This window comes from Podarcis raffonei, chromosome 1 (genome assembly GCF_027172205.1).
Source record: "Podarcis raffonei isolate rPodRaf1 chromosome 1, rPodRaf1.pri, whole genome shotgun sequence".
Classification (NCBI taxonomy): domain Eukaryota; kingdom Metazoa; phylum Chordata; class Lepidosauria; order Squamata; family Lacertidae; genus Podarcis; species Podarcis raffonei.
Window position 1 is genome coordinate 14,192,625 of NC_070602.1, and position 19,894 is coordinate 14,212,518.

The 19,894-nt window shown below is 44.6% G+C and overlaps 1 protein-coding gene across 4 annotated transcripts in view; it reads right to left on the bottom strand.

Annotated features, from left to right (window-relative positions):
• Positions 1 to 19,894, bottom strand: part of TDRD9 (tudor domain containing 9) — an 87,463-nt gene that overhangs the window by 3,341 nt on the left and 64,228 nt on the right. For 3 of the 4 annotated variants that reach the window (XM_053362315.1, XM_053362404.1, XM_053362539.1), the window contains 15 exons: positions 18,320 to 18,373; positions 14,945 to 15,061; positions 14,007 to 14,114; positions 13,491 to 13,591; positions 12,577 to 12,750; positions 11,196 to 11,307; positions 10,317 to 10,529; positions 9,290 to 9,379; positions 8,846 to 9,106; positions 7,404 to 7,559; positions 6,501 to 6,571; positions 3,209 to 3,318; positions 2,943 to 3,039; positions 1,604 to 1,742; positions 983 to 1,101 (listed from right to left, as the gene is read on the bottom strand). In XM_053362315.1, coding sequence (XP_053218290.1) covers positions 983 to 1,101; positions 1,604 to 1,742; positions 2,943 to 3,039; positions 3,209 to 3,318; positions 6,501 to 6,571; positions 7,404 to 7,559; positions 8,846 to 9,106; positions 9,290 to 9,379; positions 10,317 to 10,529; positions 11,196 to 11,307; positions 12,577 to 12,750; positions 13,491 to 13,591; positions 14,007 to 14,114; positions 14,945 to 15,061; positions 18,320 to 18,373 — 1,922 coding nt within the window. The remainder of the gene's footprint in view (positions 1 to 982; positions 1,102 to 1,603; positions 1,743 to 2,942; positions 3,040 to 3,208; positions 3,319 to 6,500; positions 6,572 to 7,403; positions 7,560 to 8,845; positions 9,107 to 9,289; positions 9,380 to 10,316; positions 10,530 to 11,195; positions 11,308 to 12,576; positions 12,751 to 13,490; positions 13,592 to 14,006; positions 14,115 to 14,944; positions 15,062 to 18,319; positions 18,374 to 19,894) is intronic. The other variant, XM_053362461.1, reaches the window with a different exon arrangement.

Genomic DNA, 19,894 nt, shown 5'->3' on the forward strand with positions numbered 1-19,894 from the left:
CCTCTAATGGTGTTTTTGCCTTGCAAGGGGAGGGGTAGTAGCTGAGGTCCCCGGGGGGGCAGGCAGAGGCTACACAGAGGGCTGGATGGAGATTCCAGGGCCCACCAGTTGCCAACCTTACTTTGTTGGAAGCCGCTCAGGAAAAAAAATCAGCGTCACGCAGAATCTGGTGTCCTAATTATCGGAAGGGGAGGCGTTAAAGGGGTCCTTAATGAAAGCCAGAAAGCCCACTTCCAACATTCCCCAACTGTAGCCAAATCCTGCCCCCTCCTAACCTTCATTAGGAGGACAAGCTAAGAAGGCCAGCAGCTCCCCCTGCCCCTTTCTAATTGGAGCCCTGGCTGAGCTAATTTATTAAGAGTATTTTGACAAGGCAAGCATTTAAAACATCATAATTTAAGTTGATCTCCCAGTGCCAATGTTTGCATCAGCCGAGTGCATATACGTGCATGTGCCCGAATTTGTCTATGCAGATCTAATCCCAGCTATTTTGGGAATGTTTTGTCGTGTGTGACAACTCGATTACTACAGACTCCCCGCCTGCCATCTCCTGTCTCCCTGAGCTGTGCAAAGTACGGCAGTGATACGTTTTAATTCATTCTGTCTAGACATGTTTTTCAAATGCAGAGTTTCCCGTTAAGTAGTGATGACATATGGTAAATACAATTAACTTAAAACTGCAGATGCACGAGTGCCCCGAATACATAATGATACATTTAGGTTCTTTCACTTCTCCAGGACTATTACAGTTGTGCCGGGCCTTCTCTAACCTGGTGCCCACCAGATGTTTGAAACCACAGCTCCCATCATCCCTGATCCATGGCCATGCTGGGTGGGGCTGGTGGGAGTTCGAAACATCTGGAAGGCACCAGGCTAGGGAAAGGTGAGTTAGCGCTTCTTCAGATTTGCAATGCACTCTCTCTCCTGCTGTGTGCTATAAAAATGAATGCAACTTCTTATGGCGAAAAAGGAGGTAATTTACCCTAAAAGCTTCTGGCGAGTGGCATCCTGCAACTGGGCAATTCTCTCCTGACCAAAATGCATCAGGCCATTTGGACCATCCGAGACTAGCTTGTTAATGGCGATCCTTATAATGTTTATCTGTGAATAAAAGATGGTCGATTTTGAAAGCAGCAGAGATGGCGACTGGTTGAATACAGTGGTACCTCGGGTTATGTACTTAATTCGTTCCGGAGGTCCCTTCTTAGCCTGAAACTGTTCTTAACCTGAAGCATCACTTTAGCTAATGGGGCCTCCCGCTGCTGCCGTGCCGCCGGAGCATGATTTCTGTTCTCATCCTGAAGCAAAGTTCTTAACCCGAGGTACTATTTCTGGGTTAGCAGAGTCTGTAACCTGAAGCGTGTGTAACCCAAGGTACCACTGTAGTTGAGCTTTTGATGAAACTACTTTTCAGATTCAAACTGAAACACTTTTAAACCAGATCTGTTAACAGAATTTGTTAGCTTAATCTTCTACCCAAATACAGGATTATTTCCCAAGATGTGGATCAATCTCATCGCACATAAACTAGCCAAGGCAGTTGGGTTCACTTCCAAGAAACCTGGGGGGCAGCATGAATGGGATGAACTGGTGCAGAATTTACCTGGGTTATGTCATCTGCATCAATTTTCACATCAAACATAAACTCCATGTCATGGTCAGAGAGGATGGGGACTCCCTGCGAGTAGTTCCATCCCAAGCCACAAAGGACACCAATGTATCTGTTCCTGCTTTCATCAACCCTAATGAGAGCAACAAGCTTTTTAATGACTGAGTCATTTATACAGTAAACTGGCCTGTGATCCTCAGATGAGGAGCGGTATATTAAAATAAACAAGTGCAGAAACTTTATATGACATCATAACCGAGTACTGCTCGCCTGCACACAATGGTCCTGTTTGTATCTAACTGTAAACCATAAAGCATGAATGAGCATGCTGAATTGCTCCCATTTCACTCCGAGAGCAACAAGCTTGGTTGTTTTTCCCCCAATGACCCATGATCCATAGGCCAGGAGCAAACCTTGGCTTACCACTATAGTTTGTCTGGAGAGAGACAAACCATGAGTGCTGGTTCACACCTCACAGTAAGCACAGGTAAAGGTAAAGGGACCCCTGACCATTAGGTCCAGTCGTGGCCGACTCTGGGGTTGCGGCGCTCATCTCGCTTTATTGGCCGAGGGAGCCAGCGTACAGCTTCCGGGTCATGTGGCCAGCATGACTAAGCTGCTTCTGGCGAACCAGAGCAGCGCACGGAAACGTCATTTACCTTCCAGCCGGAAGTGCTTTCAAACTGCTAGGTTGGCAGGATCTGGAACCAAGCAATGGGAGCTCACCCCGTCGCAGGGATTCGAACCACCGACTGTCTGATCGGCAAGCCATAACCTCTGTGGTTTAACCCAAAGCGCCACCCGTGTCCCTTCACAGTAAGCACACTTGTGGTTTATTGCCCGAAACTCAAGGAAAGGAGGACCTAGACAAGAACGATTCAGCAGCATGCTCATTCAGAGTAAGCCATGCTCTAGGGATTACTGTGATCAGATTTCTTGAAATCCTGTCCCTCCTGATCCCTTTGCTCCTGAGCTTCTGTGATTTGGGCAAACCCTACCCACAGTCTCTTTTCACATCTTTCTTTACAGAAATATTCTTCTCAGGGATAGCAAATTTTCAGTATCACCTTCTGAACAGGTGGCAGGTTACAAGCTTTTAAATTCGGCAACATTTGAAATTAATTACTTTAAATATGCACAGGCCTGGCAGTAAGCATAGCCCTGGATTTGAAAAAAAGATCCATGTTTACTATCAGTGTGGGGGACTGCATTTTATGTCACACAACATGAAGCCTTTGGAAAGAGTGTTCTACATTCTGTCAGGGAACTATAAAGGAAGCCACACAAGCGTTTAAGTTGACTGCGATGCTCTTGTTTAGAAATGTGCACATACCTGAGATCTATCACAGGAGCAAACAGCATGGCCAGCAGTGCTGGAAGTCCTGGAATATGAGGCATCAGAGATGTCTCCCTGAGCAACATTGTGGATCCTGTTATCAGAAAACAAGAGTAGTAATGATAATACTATTTGGTCATTTTAAAGAATGCAATAATTTTGCAAATATAAGATCCAGTGGTAACAGAACTATAGTGCAGGCACAAGTGATCGATCAGCTCTTTATCAATGCTCTATTCACCCAGGAATAGTACACTGTTTACCTGTTGCATTTACTGTCACAGAGGCAGCAACCAGCATCTGTTGAAACGAGTCTTCAGGGGCATCAACGACCACCACCGAGTTCACACTCTCCTTCTCCACTAAGACTGCTCTAGAGGGGAGGGAGGGAGAGAGAGAAAAGCAATTCAGTTCGTTTAAATACCAGCCTTGCACAGAATTCCTAATATGAAGCAGAAGAAATCCAATGCCGTGAAATTGTCACTGACTAATTAGCGAAATTATTCTCTTAAACACCTTTCCTACTAAAATGGTTCTATCAAACATCTTTTCATTTCTTTTCTCTTCTTTTGCATGGAGAAGTATAATGCAATTTGAAACTCATTTATACAAAATATAGTAGGTCGAAAATTGCAATTGTCAATTGATAATGATTGTTATGGCAATGCACAGTATCCTTTGGGGTTTTATTGCTTTCGTTTTTTCCTCTCCTCTCTCTTTGAAGCAGGCATAGGCAAATTCAGCCTTCCAGCTGTTTTGAGACTACAATTCCCATCATCCCTGACCACTGGTCCTGTTAGCTAGGGATGATGGGAGTTGTAGTCCCAAAACATCTGGAGGGCCGAGTTTGCCTATGCCTGCTTTAAAGCCACTTTTGTATGTGTTGTAAATCAGCATCATCATCTTTTATGTACAAGCATTTACACAGAACTACTGCTGCCAGGGGGCGTCATTCTTCAGTCTTCCCCATGGAGAAAAGGGCTTCTCTTCAAGACAGTTCCTACTGTGGCATCTGTGCACCATCCCTTGCTAGAAAAGGCACATCTGAGCACAGCTATATGTGCCTGGGTGACCTATGATTAGTTAGATTACCACAATGCGTTCTACCTGCGGCTACCCTACAGGAGTGTTTGGAACCTCCAGCTGGTGGCAAAATGCTAGGGCTATTTAAAGTCACGCTAGTATCTTAACAGCTTAGGGCTGCAATATGGTGTTGCCATCACTTAAGGCTGCTCAGCTGTCATTTCCCCATAACAGGACCTTATTGGTGGCATTTCTCCATTTGTGGGATACCCTCCCTGGTGAGATGCACCCATTTCCTTCATTATTCATTTTTAGGAGAAACTTAAAAACATTCCTGTTTCCCAGGCATTTGATGGCTGAAAGATACTGGTCATGCCAACCTTGAAATAAGCTGGATGAGATGGCTTAAAAAAAAATTTTTTTTTAGTTATTTTAAACATGTTTTATGTCCGTTTTAATTGTCTTTTTTAAACATGTTGGTGTTTGCTGCTCCCTGAGCATTTTTGGGAAGACGGATGGAATAGAAATTTAATAAATAATAATTATTGTCTGAAAGACCACCACGTGAATCTGCCTAGACAGAAGAGATCATCTTCGTTGGCCCTATCGTAGTAACTTTAGCTGGTACGAATGTGCGACAAAGGCTTCTTTGCAGCTACAATGTTAAGAGAATTTCACACTAAGCAGATACGGTAAATCCTTCTGCCCATGTGTTCAGAACAGCGTGTTGCTGTTGTTGTTGTTTTAAAAAAGTTAGCAGATTACTGTATTTTTCGCTCCATAGGGCGCACCAGACCATAGGGCGCACCTAGTTTTTAGGGGGGGAAATAAAGAAAAAAAAATTATCCCCAGCCCCAAAGAGCAAAGAAGCCAAGACAGCGAGCAGGATGGATCACGCTCACTGTCTTGGCTTCGTTTTTAGCCGCTGGGCTGGGGCAGGGGAAGCCCGAGCTTCCCCTGACCCCAGCCCCCAAAACAGGTCCAGAAGCGGCGGCAAGATTGTGCGCAACCTCGCAGCCGCTCCCGGAGCTTGCGGGGCTGGGGAAGCCCGAGCTTCCCCCGACCCCAGCCCCCAGAACAGGCAGCTATCCGCAAACTTTCCGAGTGCAGCGGGAACTACTGCTGCGCTCCGAAGGCTTGCAGATAGCTGCCTGAAGCCTGCATTCGCTTCATAGGACGCACACACATTTCCCCTTCATTTTTGGAGGGGGAAAGGTGCGTCCTATAGAGCAAAAAATACGGTATATGTGCTTAATGTCGTATTTTCTGATATGTTGCTTTGTGCTTTGTTTAACGTTTCCTGGCTGTTGTCATGAAGCTCAGGGTTCAGAACCTTGCAGGGGGCAGGTAATCTATTTGCTTTGGAAGAGGGAAGTGTCAAGGTGTGAGAAAACCCTCAGGAAAACCTTTGCACTTCCTACTTAGTTGGTTTACTTAGAAAAATAGAGGGAGTGTGTTCTTAGACCGGAGTTTATTCACTTACACACAAACCCACCCACCCTGTGAAGAAGCAAAAATCCAGAAGCACAAATATCTGCACACCTTGAAAAAATGCATGTAAATTACAAGCTCAGACCTGTAAACTGCTACTCAGGTTGGGACCAAGTAAATAATAAATTAATCTCATGAGCCCTTAACACACTGCAGTTGTCTAAAAGAGATTAGGTGCTTGAGTGGGGAGGGGTGTTTGGGGGGGGAGGGTCAGTGAGATGCAGAGAATGGCAGTCCACTGTTAACATTTAAATACTTAAATATTGTGAAATCAGGTACAATTGGGCTCTGAGTCTTAATTAACCGCAACAAAGAGCTACATCAGGAAATGCAAATACGGAACACATGAAATAACTGGTGTGAAATCACATAATGGAACATGGCAATAGTACGACCAAAAAAATGTGTAAAATTCTGGCTGTAAGTAGAAGGTGAGATGATAATGTCACAGGTGGAAGAAGCCAAACTGCAGAAAAACTGAATTGGCTCTGGTTATGACGAATGAATATCAGAATGGACACTGGTCTTGGGATTTTCTCCCAAAGGAAGGTGAGACTAGCCCCATCCCCGATGCTGTTTTAGGTGAGCACTGAAAAATGTTCTTATTATGCATAGATTTTAATGAATTATTGAAGCTTTTAACTCTGCCTCATTGGATTTTAAAGTTTTAGTTTTACTTTATTTTGTTACTTAATAATCATTTTTGGTTTGGTTCTTTCTGTAAAACTGTTGGGGTGGGGCTTATTAGGGCAGGAATGCAGAATTAAATAACCTAAATACCAAAGAAAGTATGCTGTTTTCTGCAGAAATACTACTTCAATGAAGGTCAGGCTTCTGCAGATTTGGCAAATTAATCCATTTAAATTAATTTCAATTAATTGATTATACGTTCTTCAAATTTGGAGGCAGCCCTAATAAAAATTATGAGAGCCAGGGGGACACAATTTTGTACATGACCTGGAAGGACATCAATGAGAAGTCCAGTTCAGCCAGAATGTCACGGGGTGACCTTGAACAAAGCACAGTAACATGCCATCCTACCTAAATCTGGAGATTCTGGTCATGCTGCTGAATTTCAGGCAGTAGGGGTTGTATGGGCCAATAAGCCTTGCCTTAGGAGGAAAAAAATTAGAGCAGAACATAAAACACCCAAATTAGTCCATTTCGGATTTTCTTCTTATGGTAGTAAAGTGTGGCTCATGTTTTGGGGTAGGAAGGGTAAATATGGAGGCGTCAAAATAACCCCCTTACCCCAACCCCTTAAAATCAGTTCATGAGTAACATGAAACCACGGATTGGCGGTGCAAGGATGAGCTACCGTGAGCCTGGGGCTCACACGCCCTCTTCTTCCAGCACAGCCACCAAAAGACTGAAAGACTCTGCCTGAGATTAACCACAGTTAAGTGTGCCATCCATTCCTTAAATGTAGTTAAATTTAACTAAGGTTTATTGAATGTATCCAGCTTCTTAAAACTATGACTTGACATTCGCTTGGTTTCAACAAGCAAACAGTGAAGACTAACCACACTTTGTCAAGTGTGGATGGCATACAAGATGTCACTGAAACAAAATCCTCTTTACGGGGAGCATGAAACTTGCTCCAGTTCCTTCTCATACACACTAAACCATGGTTTGGCAGTACCGTCAATGCAGCCTCTTAGAGCTCTGGAAAACCCAAAGCATAAAAACAGCTTGCACAAAATCGCAAGTTTACATGAACATTGTGTGTTTTGTTATTTCGCTCAGCTGCTCTCACACGTTTCTGTAGAGATGGAGCGATCTCCCACCCCCAAAGTAACCTTCACCAGCCACATGGTTTCAGTGATGAAGAAACCTGGTATTAATAGATACTTGGACGGAAAGGCTGCATTACGTCCTTCAGAGAACCCACCGCACGCCACTCTGAAAGCGGGGGAAAGTAATGACCGTGCCTCTTAAGCTTACCTTGCAGTTTGGCGCACTAAACCTATTGGCAGAGGCGTTTTCCAAGAGCATTTCAATCAAGCGATTCTCCTCTTCACTTGAGCTCCTCTGGAGAGAAGCATCCCTCTTCCTTTCTTCTGGCTTTGAAAACAGCTCTTTAAGATTTTCGTGGCTGAGCTAAGGGAAATTCAAAAGAAAACATTTTGAGAGTTATCGGGCGGGGACAGAGGGAGGAAAGAGACTTAGTTATACTACACGGGGCATAAGAACAATACTTAAGTCAGGCGCCCCCAACCTGCGGCCCTCCAGATGTTTTGGACTACAGTTCCCTTCATCCCTGAACACTGGTCCTGTTAGCTAGGGATCATGGGAGTTGTAGGCCAAAACATCTGGAGGGCCGCAGGTTGGGGGCGCCTGACTTAAGCTTTGCTTTGTTGGGAGTTGAGCCTGGGGCCAGACTCTCCTTCTTCAGGGTATAACACTGAGTGGATAGCCCTCAGAACCAGTCCCAGAAGCACCACAAAATGTGTCTGCAGTCCCTGTCAACCCATGGCCTGAGGCAGTGGACTCCAGTTCAGAAACCGTAACACAACCATAACATCCCCTGCTGCACTGGAGTCAATAAATGGGGCTTCTTTCAGCGAAGGTGAAGCCAGTTGCTAGGACAGAATAACAAAATCAGAGTTGCAAGGGGCCGCCATGGTTACCATCTATCTGCTTCAACCCCCTGTGATGCAGGAGGTGCAACTTGTATTTAATGCGGCAGCTAGACTAGTGACTGGGAGTGTCCGCCGGGACCACATAACACCAGTCCTGAGAGATCTGCATTGGCTCCCAGTACGTTTCCGAGCACAATTCAAAGAGTTGGTGCTGACCTTTAAAGCCCTAAAAGGCCTTGGTCCAGTATACCTGAAGGAGAGTCTCCACCCCCATCGTTCAGCCCAGACACAGAGATCCAGCGCCAAGGGCTTTCTGGCGGTTCCCTCATTGGGAACCAGGCAGAGGGCCTTCTCGGTAGTGGCGCCCGCCCTGTGGAACAGCCTCCCTTCAGATGTGAAGGAATTAAGTAGCTATCTTATCTTTAAAAGACATCTGAAGACAGCCCTGTTTTTAATATTTAATGCTGTATTGTTTTTAACACTCGATTGGAAGCCGCCCAGAGTGGCTGGGGAAACTCAGCCAGATGGGCGGGGTATAAATAATAAATTATTATTATTAAGGCTTGGTCTGAGGGACTGCTGGTGCTGAAGCGACATCCGAGTTCTGCTCTCCAGCCTGAGCCCTGTGCAGAGCTGTCTAGGGAAACCGTTCCCCTGCGGCTCCGCCAACATCAGAACTCACAGCACGACAGAGGTTAAGGCTGCAATGCCTTGCCTTCAATCCTCTCCCCCCTGCTCTCACAGCTTCAAAAAACCCTAAAATGCCAAGACTTCCTATACTCGAGAAGGAACAAGAGAACGCACTTTGGATTCATAGGAGTCTTCCGCCAGTTCGGCGTGGCCTTCCTGAATGAGTACATCGCGGACGTTCACAATGTCCAAAAGCCCAGAGTACCGAAGCACATCGACAAGCAGGATGCTGTGCACGATCGAGAAGACCTTCACCAGCAGAGCACAGCCGCTGACCAAGGAAGCAAAGCTCTGGCTTGCAGCGTGACTCCACTGCTCTCCACATACAAGGGACTGGGCAGAAGGCCGCATTCTGCGCAGCTTGAATTCCAGAGCCTACACCAAAACAAAAACAAAAAACCCCGCCAAACATGAATATATGCACTTTTGGCCCTGGTAAAGTTTGAACTGATGAATTACAATAAGAATAGCAATAATAATAGTTATATAACACACACACTCCTCCCTCCAAAACACATAGCACGGTTCCGTGATTCTTGGAAGAAAAAGGAACGTTACCTGGAACGGAAGCTCTCGGAGATGGCTTGGAATCTCTCGCAAGTGTCCCAAAGCCACTTTTGATCTGTTGCCATAATCTACATAGAAAACCTGGACGGTAAAACAACAGTAATGAATAGAAGGACTGGCAATTATTTCCAAAGCACAGAAGAAAATTGGTCTACAAATTCAGAGGAGCCTCCTGGTGCAAAAATTAGGCCCGTTATTGCATCACGTGAAATTTTATGATTAGGCAGCCATTTCAGCTGGTGCCCCCTTTGCTTAAAATGACCGTGGGGAAGCTGCCTTGAATAGCTTTTCATGCAGCAGCAGCAACTGATCCAAGGGCAAAGTGATTTGTGTGCAACAACGAGGCTGGGCGCCATTCCCCCCCACTATGAAACAACGGCAGGAATGTTTTGAACTGGCCAGGGAGCGCAGAGCAGAGGTGAGGTGCCAATCTGCATACTGTGAGCACCCGGCACACCAGTGGCTTGCTGAACAAGTGCAGCTGTCACCAGGGCAGACAAAGGACCGTGGAGAACAACTTGGTGAGACAGCGAAACCTTTGTAGGCGAAAGATACCGGGTTCAATCCCTAACTTCTCTAGGCAGACATGGGAAGCACTCATGCCTGTAACTCTGAAGACAGAACAATGGTCCAACTCCATATGACAAGGGCAGTCATCACGGTGCCCTCCACATCCCTGACCACCGGCCATGATGGCTGGGGCTGATGGGAGTTGGAGTCCAACAACTGGACAGCCCCATGTTGACTACTGCAGCATAAGGAACCTTACTAGATTCCCAAGGATGCAATTTCTTAAAATGGCCATGCGAACTCAGCCCAATTTGCCAACATGAAAGAGTCTGCCCTATTATTTAATATATTTTAGCCTTTTCTAACCCCTCCGATCGCTCTCTCCCAGCATTTGCCAATCCTGCCCTTCCCCCGTTTTCTAGAACCCTCAGAGTTGATTCAGAGCTGTGTGTGCTTCCTTGGGTTTGAATTAAGCTGCAAACACAAGCACACTTTAAAAAATATGTACCTCTGCATTCTCTCCGGATACATACAGGACTTGGGCTCTGTAGTATCTCTCATCTTCCCACTCAGTGAAGGGTGCCAAGCACACCAAATCTGGGTAGGGACGGACTAGCAGAGGGGTCAGCTGTAGCTGGTTGATCTCAGCAGACACGCTGTTGAGCACAGCCATATTTTTCTCGTCAATTCTGTAACCCCAAAAGTGCCCAACTTCTACCACCTGAAGAGAGGGAAGGGAATAGATAAATAAACAGATAGATAGATGACAGACAGATATTGACTGTGTGGTCAAATTCTTACTTAATCATCCAGGATATGCAGCCAGCTCTGTTGCCACTCCCTTTGCAGAAACAGGAAAGCCAGCAAAGAGGCAACAGTTAACTGCAGCTTCTCATTACGTGAGAAATGGGAAGCCACCATTAATGGCTTTTAAAGGTAGGGATGGGTGAAAAAATTTGGCTGAGTCTGCTTTTTAATGTAAACCTGCCCAGCAGCAGCAGCTGACAGGGCAGCGTTCCTTGCCAGGCTTTCCAACAACTGCACATGGCTGGCAAGGCAGTGGGTAGCTTGGCACAGTGCGGGCACAGCTAAACCCATGCTCATGATGCTAAGCTTGCACTGAGCTCCCTGCTGCCTTGCCCATTCCATAACAAGGAGCATAAAACAGCTCACCAAAAAATGTGTGTATTAGGACAGCTGCACACTGAAATGCTTACATGAGCACTTACACTTGCCAGCTGATGCAGAAATGAGGAGACCTCAACCAATGAATGAGAAGGGGAATGCGAAGTGCAAAGAGGACATGGGAGTGGTTCTGGCAGCAATAATATGATCTAGACTCTGAATGTGCACTAACTGCTGCAGTATAGTTTTATGACATTTGTACCTCTGTGACGTTGATAGATAAATCAAGGCTGCTGATGGTCTGAAGTTTTTCCAAAGGGCTACTGAACTTCTCCATGGGAGACACTGTGTGCTTCTGAAAGTCCACATTCACTCTAAAAAGAAATGCGAAGCACAAGGCAAACAGAACAGAAATAACTCACTGCTACCTTCTGCAGACTGCTCCCTCAATTAAAATGTTTATAGCAACTGGCCTAGCCAGAACGGAAGACTACGACTCCCATCATCCCTCTCCACAGGTCATGCTGGCTGGGCTGATGGTAGATGTAGTCCAACAACATCTGCAGAGCCACAGGTTCCCCATCACTGGTTTAAGTAACCAGCAAACCTGAAACGATCTCTTCTCCTCTCATGGGCAAGGCCAGATTAGCCCTCAACGTAACAAAAGCACATGCTCCCCTCAAGCAAAACACTTGGCTTTTTAGGCTAGAGCATCTACAGGAGTTGAACAAAGCTGACGCTTTTTAAATACATTGAAAATGTTGTTCATACACTTGGCCAATCACCTAATAATAATAATAATAATAATAATAATAATAATAATAATGCCTCTGTTCCATTTTCAGAGCTAACCATGGTGCAGTGTGGCATCTAGGCTGATTTCAAATGTCAACCATGGTTAGTTCTAAACCAGAGCTTGAAACCAAGTTTGAAACAGCTGGTTTGCAAAGCCTGGCTAGGTTAGCATTACCAGCTGCAATCACAACTTGCGGAAATTTGCAAGTGCTATGTTTACACAGACGTGAATGATTACGCCGCATCTTTCATTTTCATAGGTTTCTCTTCAATATTTTGTAAATCTAAATTTTAAAAAGCTAATATTTTTTAAAAAGAAATACAGTGGTACCTCAGGTTACATACACTTCAAGTTACATACGCTTCAGGTTACAGACTCTGCTAACCCAGAAACAGTGCTTCAGGTTAAGAACTTTGCTTCAGGATGAGAACAGAAATCGTGCTTCGGTGGCGCGGCAGCAGCAGGAGGCCCCATTAGCTAAAGTGATGCTTCAGCTTAAGAACAGTTTCAGGTTAAGAACGGACCTCCGGAATGAATTAAGTACTTAACCTGAAGTACCACTGTAGAGCATGTTTTAGAAAATGTAAACCACTCTCCCCTACTTCCTCGACATTTTAGGCACCCAGAACAACTTGCTCTTTTCTTTATTGTTGAGATTTCGGGATTATGCTTGTTTTGTCTCACGAAGTTTCCAAACCCAAAGAATGAGCTGAGCAGAATTCACACCGTGCAGCGCGGCTTTAACTCACTGCTCCCGTCCCTGTTTATTTGCCAACAGAATAAATTTATGCAAAAAAGGCACATGAGAATTTGCATTAATTTGAAAACTAATGAATCTGCATCATACTGTGAACCCCGCGCCAGCATGTTTGGTCCTCCATCCATTTTCCCTTCAATCTCCTCTGGGGAATGTATATTCAGCTCCAATGGAGTCCGCAGCTGTGACATCTTAAGGGCCATATATACGGCAGAAAGTGTTTTAAAGCATTCGGTTGGATTCCGGGAAAATTCTACAAAGGCTCTACAGGGAGAAAATGCAAAGTAAGAATAAAGTATGTTCTCTAGGTTAGAACGAAGAAAATACTAAGGTGGTAGGGCGTGTTGAATTTTTCAACGTTCAAATTCCAAAAATGAGGGCTGCCAGAAAGTTGTAATGTGACTTAGAGATTCAAAAGATATTTTGGTTAAATTAATATAATTTAGTTTTGCTTGGCAAGTAAAATGTGTGTAAAATTGGACAGAAATCATTCAGAATGACTGCCAAGTACTTTCAGTTATATATGACAGGCACACAAACCCGGAACATTTCAAACCCTTATGACTGCGAAGATACCTTTGAAAACGTGTAGGCAATCTTTTTACGCTAGGTATTTATATACAGCCCTTTTCAAATATTTATCCCAGGGTAGTGATTGCAATATTAAAAATGCACAAAAGAGAAAACGTTCTGCCCTGCCCATGATTAGCAAAACCAGAATGAATTATAGTTATAGGTAGGTAGCCGTGTTGGTCTGCCGTAGCCGAAACAAAACAAAATAAATAAAATAAAATAAAAAAATTCCTTCCAGTAGCACCTTAGAGACCAACTAAGTTAGTTATTGGTATGAGCTTTCGTATCTGAAGAAGTGTGCATGCACACGAAAGCTCATACCAATAACTAACTTAGTTGGTCTCTAATGTGCTACTGGAAGGGATTTTTTTATTTTATTTTATTGTTTCGAGAATGAATTATGCCCATGTTAAAAATGGAAGTTCCCTTACTTGGTCCCATGATAGGAAATGGATTTCACTTGGCCACACTGTCTGAACAGGGACTGCAGTTGCTTATGGTAGAGGAAGCCGTATGGGGGAATGTTCTTCAACTGTTAAGAAAAATGTATGCCTTCAGATAGGTCAAAACAACAACGGTGTGTGATATATATATATAAATATTATACAGTGGTACCTCGGGTTACATACGCTTCAGGTTACAGACTCCGCACACCCAGAAATAGTGCTTCAGGTTAAGAACTTTGCTTCAGGATGAGAACAGAAATCGTGCTCCAGCGGCGCGGCAGCAGCAGGAGGCCCCATTAGCTAAAATGGTGCTTCAGGTTAAGAACAGTTTCAGGTTAAGAAAGGACCTCCGGAACGAATTAAGTATTTAACCCGAGGTACCACTGTATATGAGAAATGTGATTATTAAAACAACAGTATCAGGGAAGAGGGACAGGACACTTCAACAGACTTTTCGTAACAGACTTCACAAGGCAGAGTCAAAACTTAGTTAAGCTGTACCATTATAGTTGTTTTGGGATCTTTGCCCGACATCTCCCGGACGGCGATTTCTTCATCATGTTCCACCAAAGTAAAATAATTCGGATAAAAAGCCCCAGCCATTACAACCTAAGGAAGAAGGAAAAGTTAACTGCCTCAGGAGAGGTGGCAGTTCTCCTGCAACAAGCCATTTGTCACACTGCAATGACACATGCATGATTACTTAATCACGTGAGCCAAACTCTCTGGTTTCGTGGGGCTTGCAAATATGTTTGTAGTTGCGTAAATGCAATTTGCAGTAAGAGTAAAAGAGGTTCCACTTTGAAACCAAGCATTTATTTTTAAGTCTCACAGATTTTCATTGGGACTCAGGTGTGTGGGGCTCTGACTGACTCCAGCTACAAAAGCTGAAGCTGCTGAAGAGTCCTGGAAGACCTGCTGCCTGCCTTGCAGGCATTTTTCCAATTGGCCTGATTGACTCCAGCTACAAAAGCTGAGGCTGCTAAACAGAATCTTGGGCTGGGGTGCTTTGGAAGGGTTTGTTGGTAGAGGGTTGTTGCTGGTGGTTTTTTGTATATTTATTTTCGATTTTGTTGTGATTTATGTGGAAATGGTTGAGTTTTGTTGTGTAATTTTTTAAAAAAGTTTTATTTTACGTATGTACAGTGGTACCTTGGGTTACATAGGCTTCAGGTTACATAGGCTTCAGGTTACAGACTCGGCTAACCCAGAAATAGTGCTTCAGGTTAAGAACTTTGCTTCAGGATAAGAACAGAAATCGTGCTCCAGCGGCGCAGCAGGAGCAGGAGGCCCCATTAGCTAAAGTGGTACCTCAGGTTAAGAACAGTTTCAGGTTAAGAACGGACCTCCAGAACGAATTAAGTACTTAACCCGAGGTACCACTGTATATTACGTATGTATATCTAGAAAAACAACTCTCATACATCCAGACATCTCACCTGCAAAATGAATCGCTGCTTATACACATGGTCCTGATCCATAGCAGGGGGGTGAGGGTTGACCTCCATGTTGAACACGCCCATCCTCTTTTTCAGCTCCTCATACAACTCAGCCACCTAAAAAAATTACATCTGAATATTAAGCACAATACATCCCAAGACCATCAAAAGGAAATTTCATTAAGGCAAAACATCTCCCTCTCTTCTGCACCCTGCAAAAACAAACAAACAAACCCACACCTCACTATTTTATTTTTAAAAAATATTTATAAACAGCTCACAGAAAATGCAAGTATAAAATATATGCCAAACATAATACAATGAATCTAACAGCACAACACTAGAAGAGGATTTCTTATCTATTTATGCCATAGGCACCAAGGGCCTAGGCCAAAAGCTAAATTAATATTGGTAGAAAAAAACCATTGTGGTTTATCTCCACAGAGTTCCAGTCAGCCACAACCCAATTTAATGGCCATTCCCACCACTTTGACCAGTTTGCCATTTTTCTTTCTCAATTGGTACTATGTGGCTTCCAAACATGCTCAGTCCCTCACTGGACCCCAAAGGTGGATCTTAATGGTTTTTTAAAAGATTATGTTTTTGCTTCTACAAGCCTTAGGGTTTCCCCAAACATGCCGATACCTCTCTCACTTCTCAGTGGCCTTATTTTTCTGGCACCATTTTTATTGGCTTTCACCATTTGAGTTTGCTGTAAGATGGAAGGATAGCAGCATCGTATGAATGAGGGAATCCTAGAAGTTGAAGGAGGAAGGAGCCCTTTGCTAAGAACCTATGTCCTTAATAGGATGGCACCAAAATGGCCCACAACTATTGCAGCCCTGTTTGCGGCCATGCGCTTCTCAAGGGAGGAACTGAACCGGAATTGCCCTCTTGCCTTAAGCAGCAGCGGCTGCAACAGCTTCATACAGCTTTTATTTTGAGCTTCACTTCGCTGTCGCACAACTCCTCTCTCAGCCGCCATGCTTATTACCTGTCCCAGAAAAATGCTGCACCCAAGTGTTAAAAGCAGTGCCTTCTCCCACCAACAGGAGAGTTGCGTTGCTGCTGCTGCTGCCAGCACGGGGAGCAGTGAAATTATTTTAAAATATCTTTTTACAAATTATTTGCAGTTTTGGAGTAGCACGTTGGTCTAAAAACTGCGGCAGGCCAAGACACAAAACTGCTTTGCCACAAGAACAATTCATCCTGAGAGGGTACGCTCCGAGTCCCACATTAAACGCTGCGACTTTTCTCTGCAAAGCTGCACTGAGAAGTTCCACTGCGTTCCTGTGTGTTGGATCAAAGGGCTTGTTTGCTTGGAGCAATGTTCCCAATTAAACTCGGAGCGGAGGAAAGGCATGTCCCTGCCAATGAAGGTTCCCCATTATTTACTCTTTCAGGGTGCAACCCGTTACGTTCAAGAGGGGATAAACAATTTCCGTTAAGTGCGGGGTAACCTTAGTAACCGAGCGCCGCGATTCAAGCATTAGCGGCCTTTGTCCGTTGTTTGCAGCAGGAAATCTAAACAGTTTTTGCTAAGTTACGCATTGGCTTCTGTGGGCCTACATGAAACGAACTGCATCCGATCACGCTTCTTTAAAAGCAGAACACTGTGGGGAGCAGGGAATGGCAGGGCAGGAAATGTTATAGCTGGCTTAGTTTTTTAGTTTTTTAAGAAAAAAAAGTGAAGGTACTCACCATGGAGTTGTTACAGGAAGTGCCATACTTTTAACATTTGGGGATGGGAAAGGGGCCAGTGGTGCGTACCCTTAAGTACTTCCAGGGAAAAAAGCACTGGGCTCTAGAAAATTAAACTTTCCATTACATTATCTTCCTTACTGAAAATACCCTCGCCTGTTGAGGGGGCCTGGTAGGAATTTTTCCACTTGGCAAACTGGCACTGGCCATTTGGTTTTTGCCTACCTCGTAGGAATCGTCACAACTTTTATAAGGTTTGGTGTTTAGGCATTGGTAAAGCCTGGTTTGGGAGAGGGGAGGTGTGGCCATCACCTGCCCCTCCATGTTATAGGGTGTTCCATTAAAGCAGCAGTTCTCAACCTGTGGGTCCCCAGATGTTGTTGGACTACAACTCCCATCACCCCTAGCTAGCAAGGCCAGAGCTCAGGGATGATGGGAGTTGTAGTCCAACAACATATGGGGACCCACAGGTTGAGAACAGCTGCGTTAAAGGGATCCAGGGGTGTGGATCTTTGTCCAAAGCCCAGGTAGGGCTAGGGCTATGCCACGACCCCATCGGGGACCCTGGGGGAGCTCTAGTTGATGTACATCAGCAGGGCTCACCCTATTGGTGGTTGACCTTTACTAGACTCCCAGCATGGCAGGCAGGAGTCAGACATAGTTGGTTCAAATCGAATGCCTAAGCCAGTGATGGCCAAACTTGGCCCTCCAGCTGTTTTTGGACTACAACTCCCATCACTCCTAGCTAGCAGGACCAGTGGTCAGGGATGATAGGAACTGTAGTCCAAAAATAGCTGGAGGGACAAGTTTGGCCATCACTGGCCTAAGCCAATACCACTCACATTCTGTAACCAATGAAGTTGTGGTCTAAATTTGCCCCATTAACCTAAAATACTATGTCCTTGTGTTATTATTCAGCGTAAGGGGGAGGCCTCGGGGTCTTGACAAGCAACAACAACAACCAATAAAATTTATATACCACCCTTCATCCAAAAATATCAGGGCGGTTCGCAAGATAAAAATGCAACATGAAAGCACAAACAGTTAGAACAAAAACAAAAAATAGAGTGTTGGGCTAGGAATGGGGAGACTCTTGGGCCCAGGTGATGGCTCTCTCAGCACAACCTACCTTAAAAGGTTGTTGGGAAGATAAAACGAGGAAAAGTGGGGTAGCTGCGTGTGAAACCTTGAGCTCCCTCTGGAGGAAAGCTGAGGTATAAATGTAATGGTGAGACAAATTAAAAAATGAAGCAAAAAAGCTTATCAGGTTGTGGTTATCACGGGAACCCCATAGTCGGGTCTCACTCTGGAATTGTAAAATGTGATGTTTGTCTGAGGGGAGCTGCTTAAGAGCTCCTGGCATTGAAATGAGTAAGCTATCACACAGCTGGTGAGCACACAAATCCCAACACGAACATCCCACAAACAATGAGGGCGCTTGTATGGTTTTCATGTGGATTATGTATGAAGGAACTTACACATGTTTGTGTGTGATACACACACATGCACAGATACAGCTGTTGGGCTCATGTCTCGCTTGCAGGCTTCCTGCAGGCATCTGATCAGCCAGATTGTTGGGCTAGATGGACCTTTGGTCTGATCCAGCAGGGCTCTTCTTGCCCAGGTACTTTGTATTATTGGGGGAAAGAAAACAAAGACGCACGTCCAACTCACCTCTCTAATTCTCTTAATGTGAATGTAGTTGGAACGACCCCAGTCGAGCTCATCCTGCGGGAGAAAGCCAGGAAGCTAAGAGGCTAAAAAGCATGCAAAACCTCTTCGCTCTCCACCACCTTCAGCAAAAAGGAGGCAACTGGTGGGTAGTTAATTCCAGTCCAAGGGGTCCATGGAAAGTTTCTTCAACCCCTTACGCCCATCGCTGCTCATAAAGCATCCCGTGGAGGTAATCTGGGATGGCTCAGTTGGTAGAGCATGAGACTCTTCATCTATGGGTCGTGGGTTCGAGCCCCACATTGGGCAAAAAAAGATTCCTTGCAGGGATTTGGAGTCATGACCCCCAGGGTCCCTTGCAACTCTACTATTCCATGATTCTATGAGCTCATGTCACCACCCAAACTTCCAGGATGTTGCCGGTAGGGACGGGTGGATATGTCAATTTGTCCCTGCCTAATGAGATCAAGCAGGCACTTTCACTGTACTTTTTTTGGCCCCTGCTGAACACATTCTTGCTTCAACAAACCTACCCAGGTGCTTAGAAAGTTGAGGCAATTTGAATCTGTTGCAGTATTTTAACAGTTGTAAGGTTGTGGATTTTTATTGACGTTATTGTTTTATCTTTTTGTGAACCACTTGGTTCTTGGCTCCCCCCCCCCCCCCAATCAAGCAGTGTATTCAATTTTATGAACTAAATAATAAATATGAATTTTTGGTTTCTCTTTTTTCCAATCCTCCACATCGCCGCATTGTTTTGATTTATTCCCTCCCCCAAGTCCTCATGCAAATTCATCAGCATTTTAGGACAAATCTCTCCTAATTATACACACGTTTGCTAGGCAATTTCTTCTTATATAATAATGCTTTTTCGTATGGAGGTAGCGATGGCTCCTATATAATCAGGGGAAATGTATCTGTTCACTAGGGATGGAGTAGAAATTCGGTTCAGTTTCAGAAATGCATTTCAAAGTGTGTGTTAGGAGAAAGGCACACTAAAATGCTTTGGGTGACATTGGATGGCTTTATTTTACAGTGGTGCCCCGCAAGACGAATGCCTCGCAAGACGAAAAACTCGCTAGACGAAAGGGTTTTCCGTTTTTTGAGTCGTTCCACAAGACGAATTTCCCTATGGGCTTGCTTTGCAAGACAAAACGTCTTACGAGTTCTTGCGAGTTTGTTTCCTTTTTCTTAAAGCCGCTAAGCCGCTAATAGCCGCTAAGCCGCTAATAGCCGCTAAGCCGCTAATAGCCGTGCTTCGCAAGACGAAAAAACCGCAAGACGAAGAGACTCGCGGAACGGATTAATTTCGTCTTGCGAGGCACCACTGTATTTATTTTTAAAGCAAACTGATGTGGCTATATGGAGAAATAAGGAGAGCTGAGTTTGGGAAAATGAGAGGGGGGAGAGAGAAACCAGAATTGACAGATTTGGCCATGCCTGCTGTTCACCCAGGTGTTTGGAGGAATCTGATTGATGTTGAACTGAATTTTCCGTTACTACAGATATTACAAGTCAAAATGACATAACTGCAAAGGAAAAACGGAAGAGAGTGCAGAATGAATGCAGAAAGAAAAC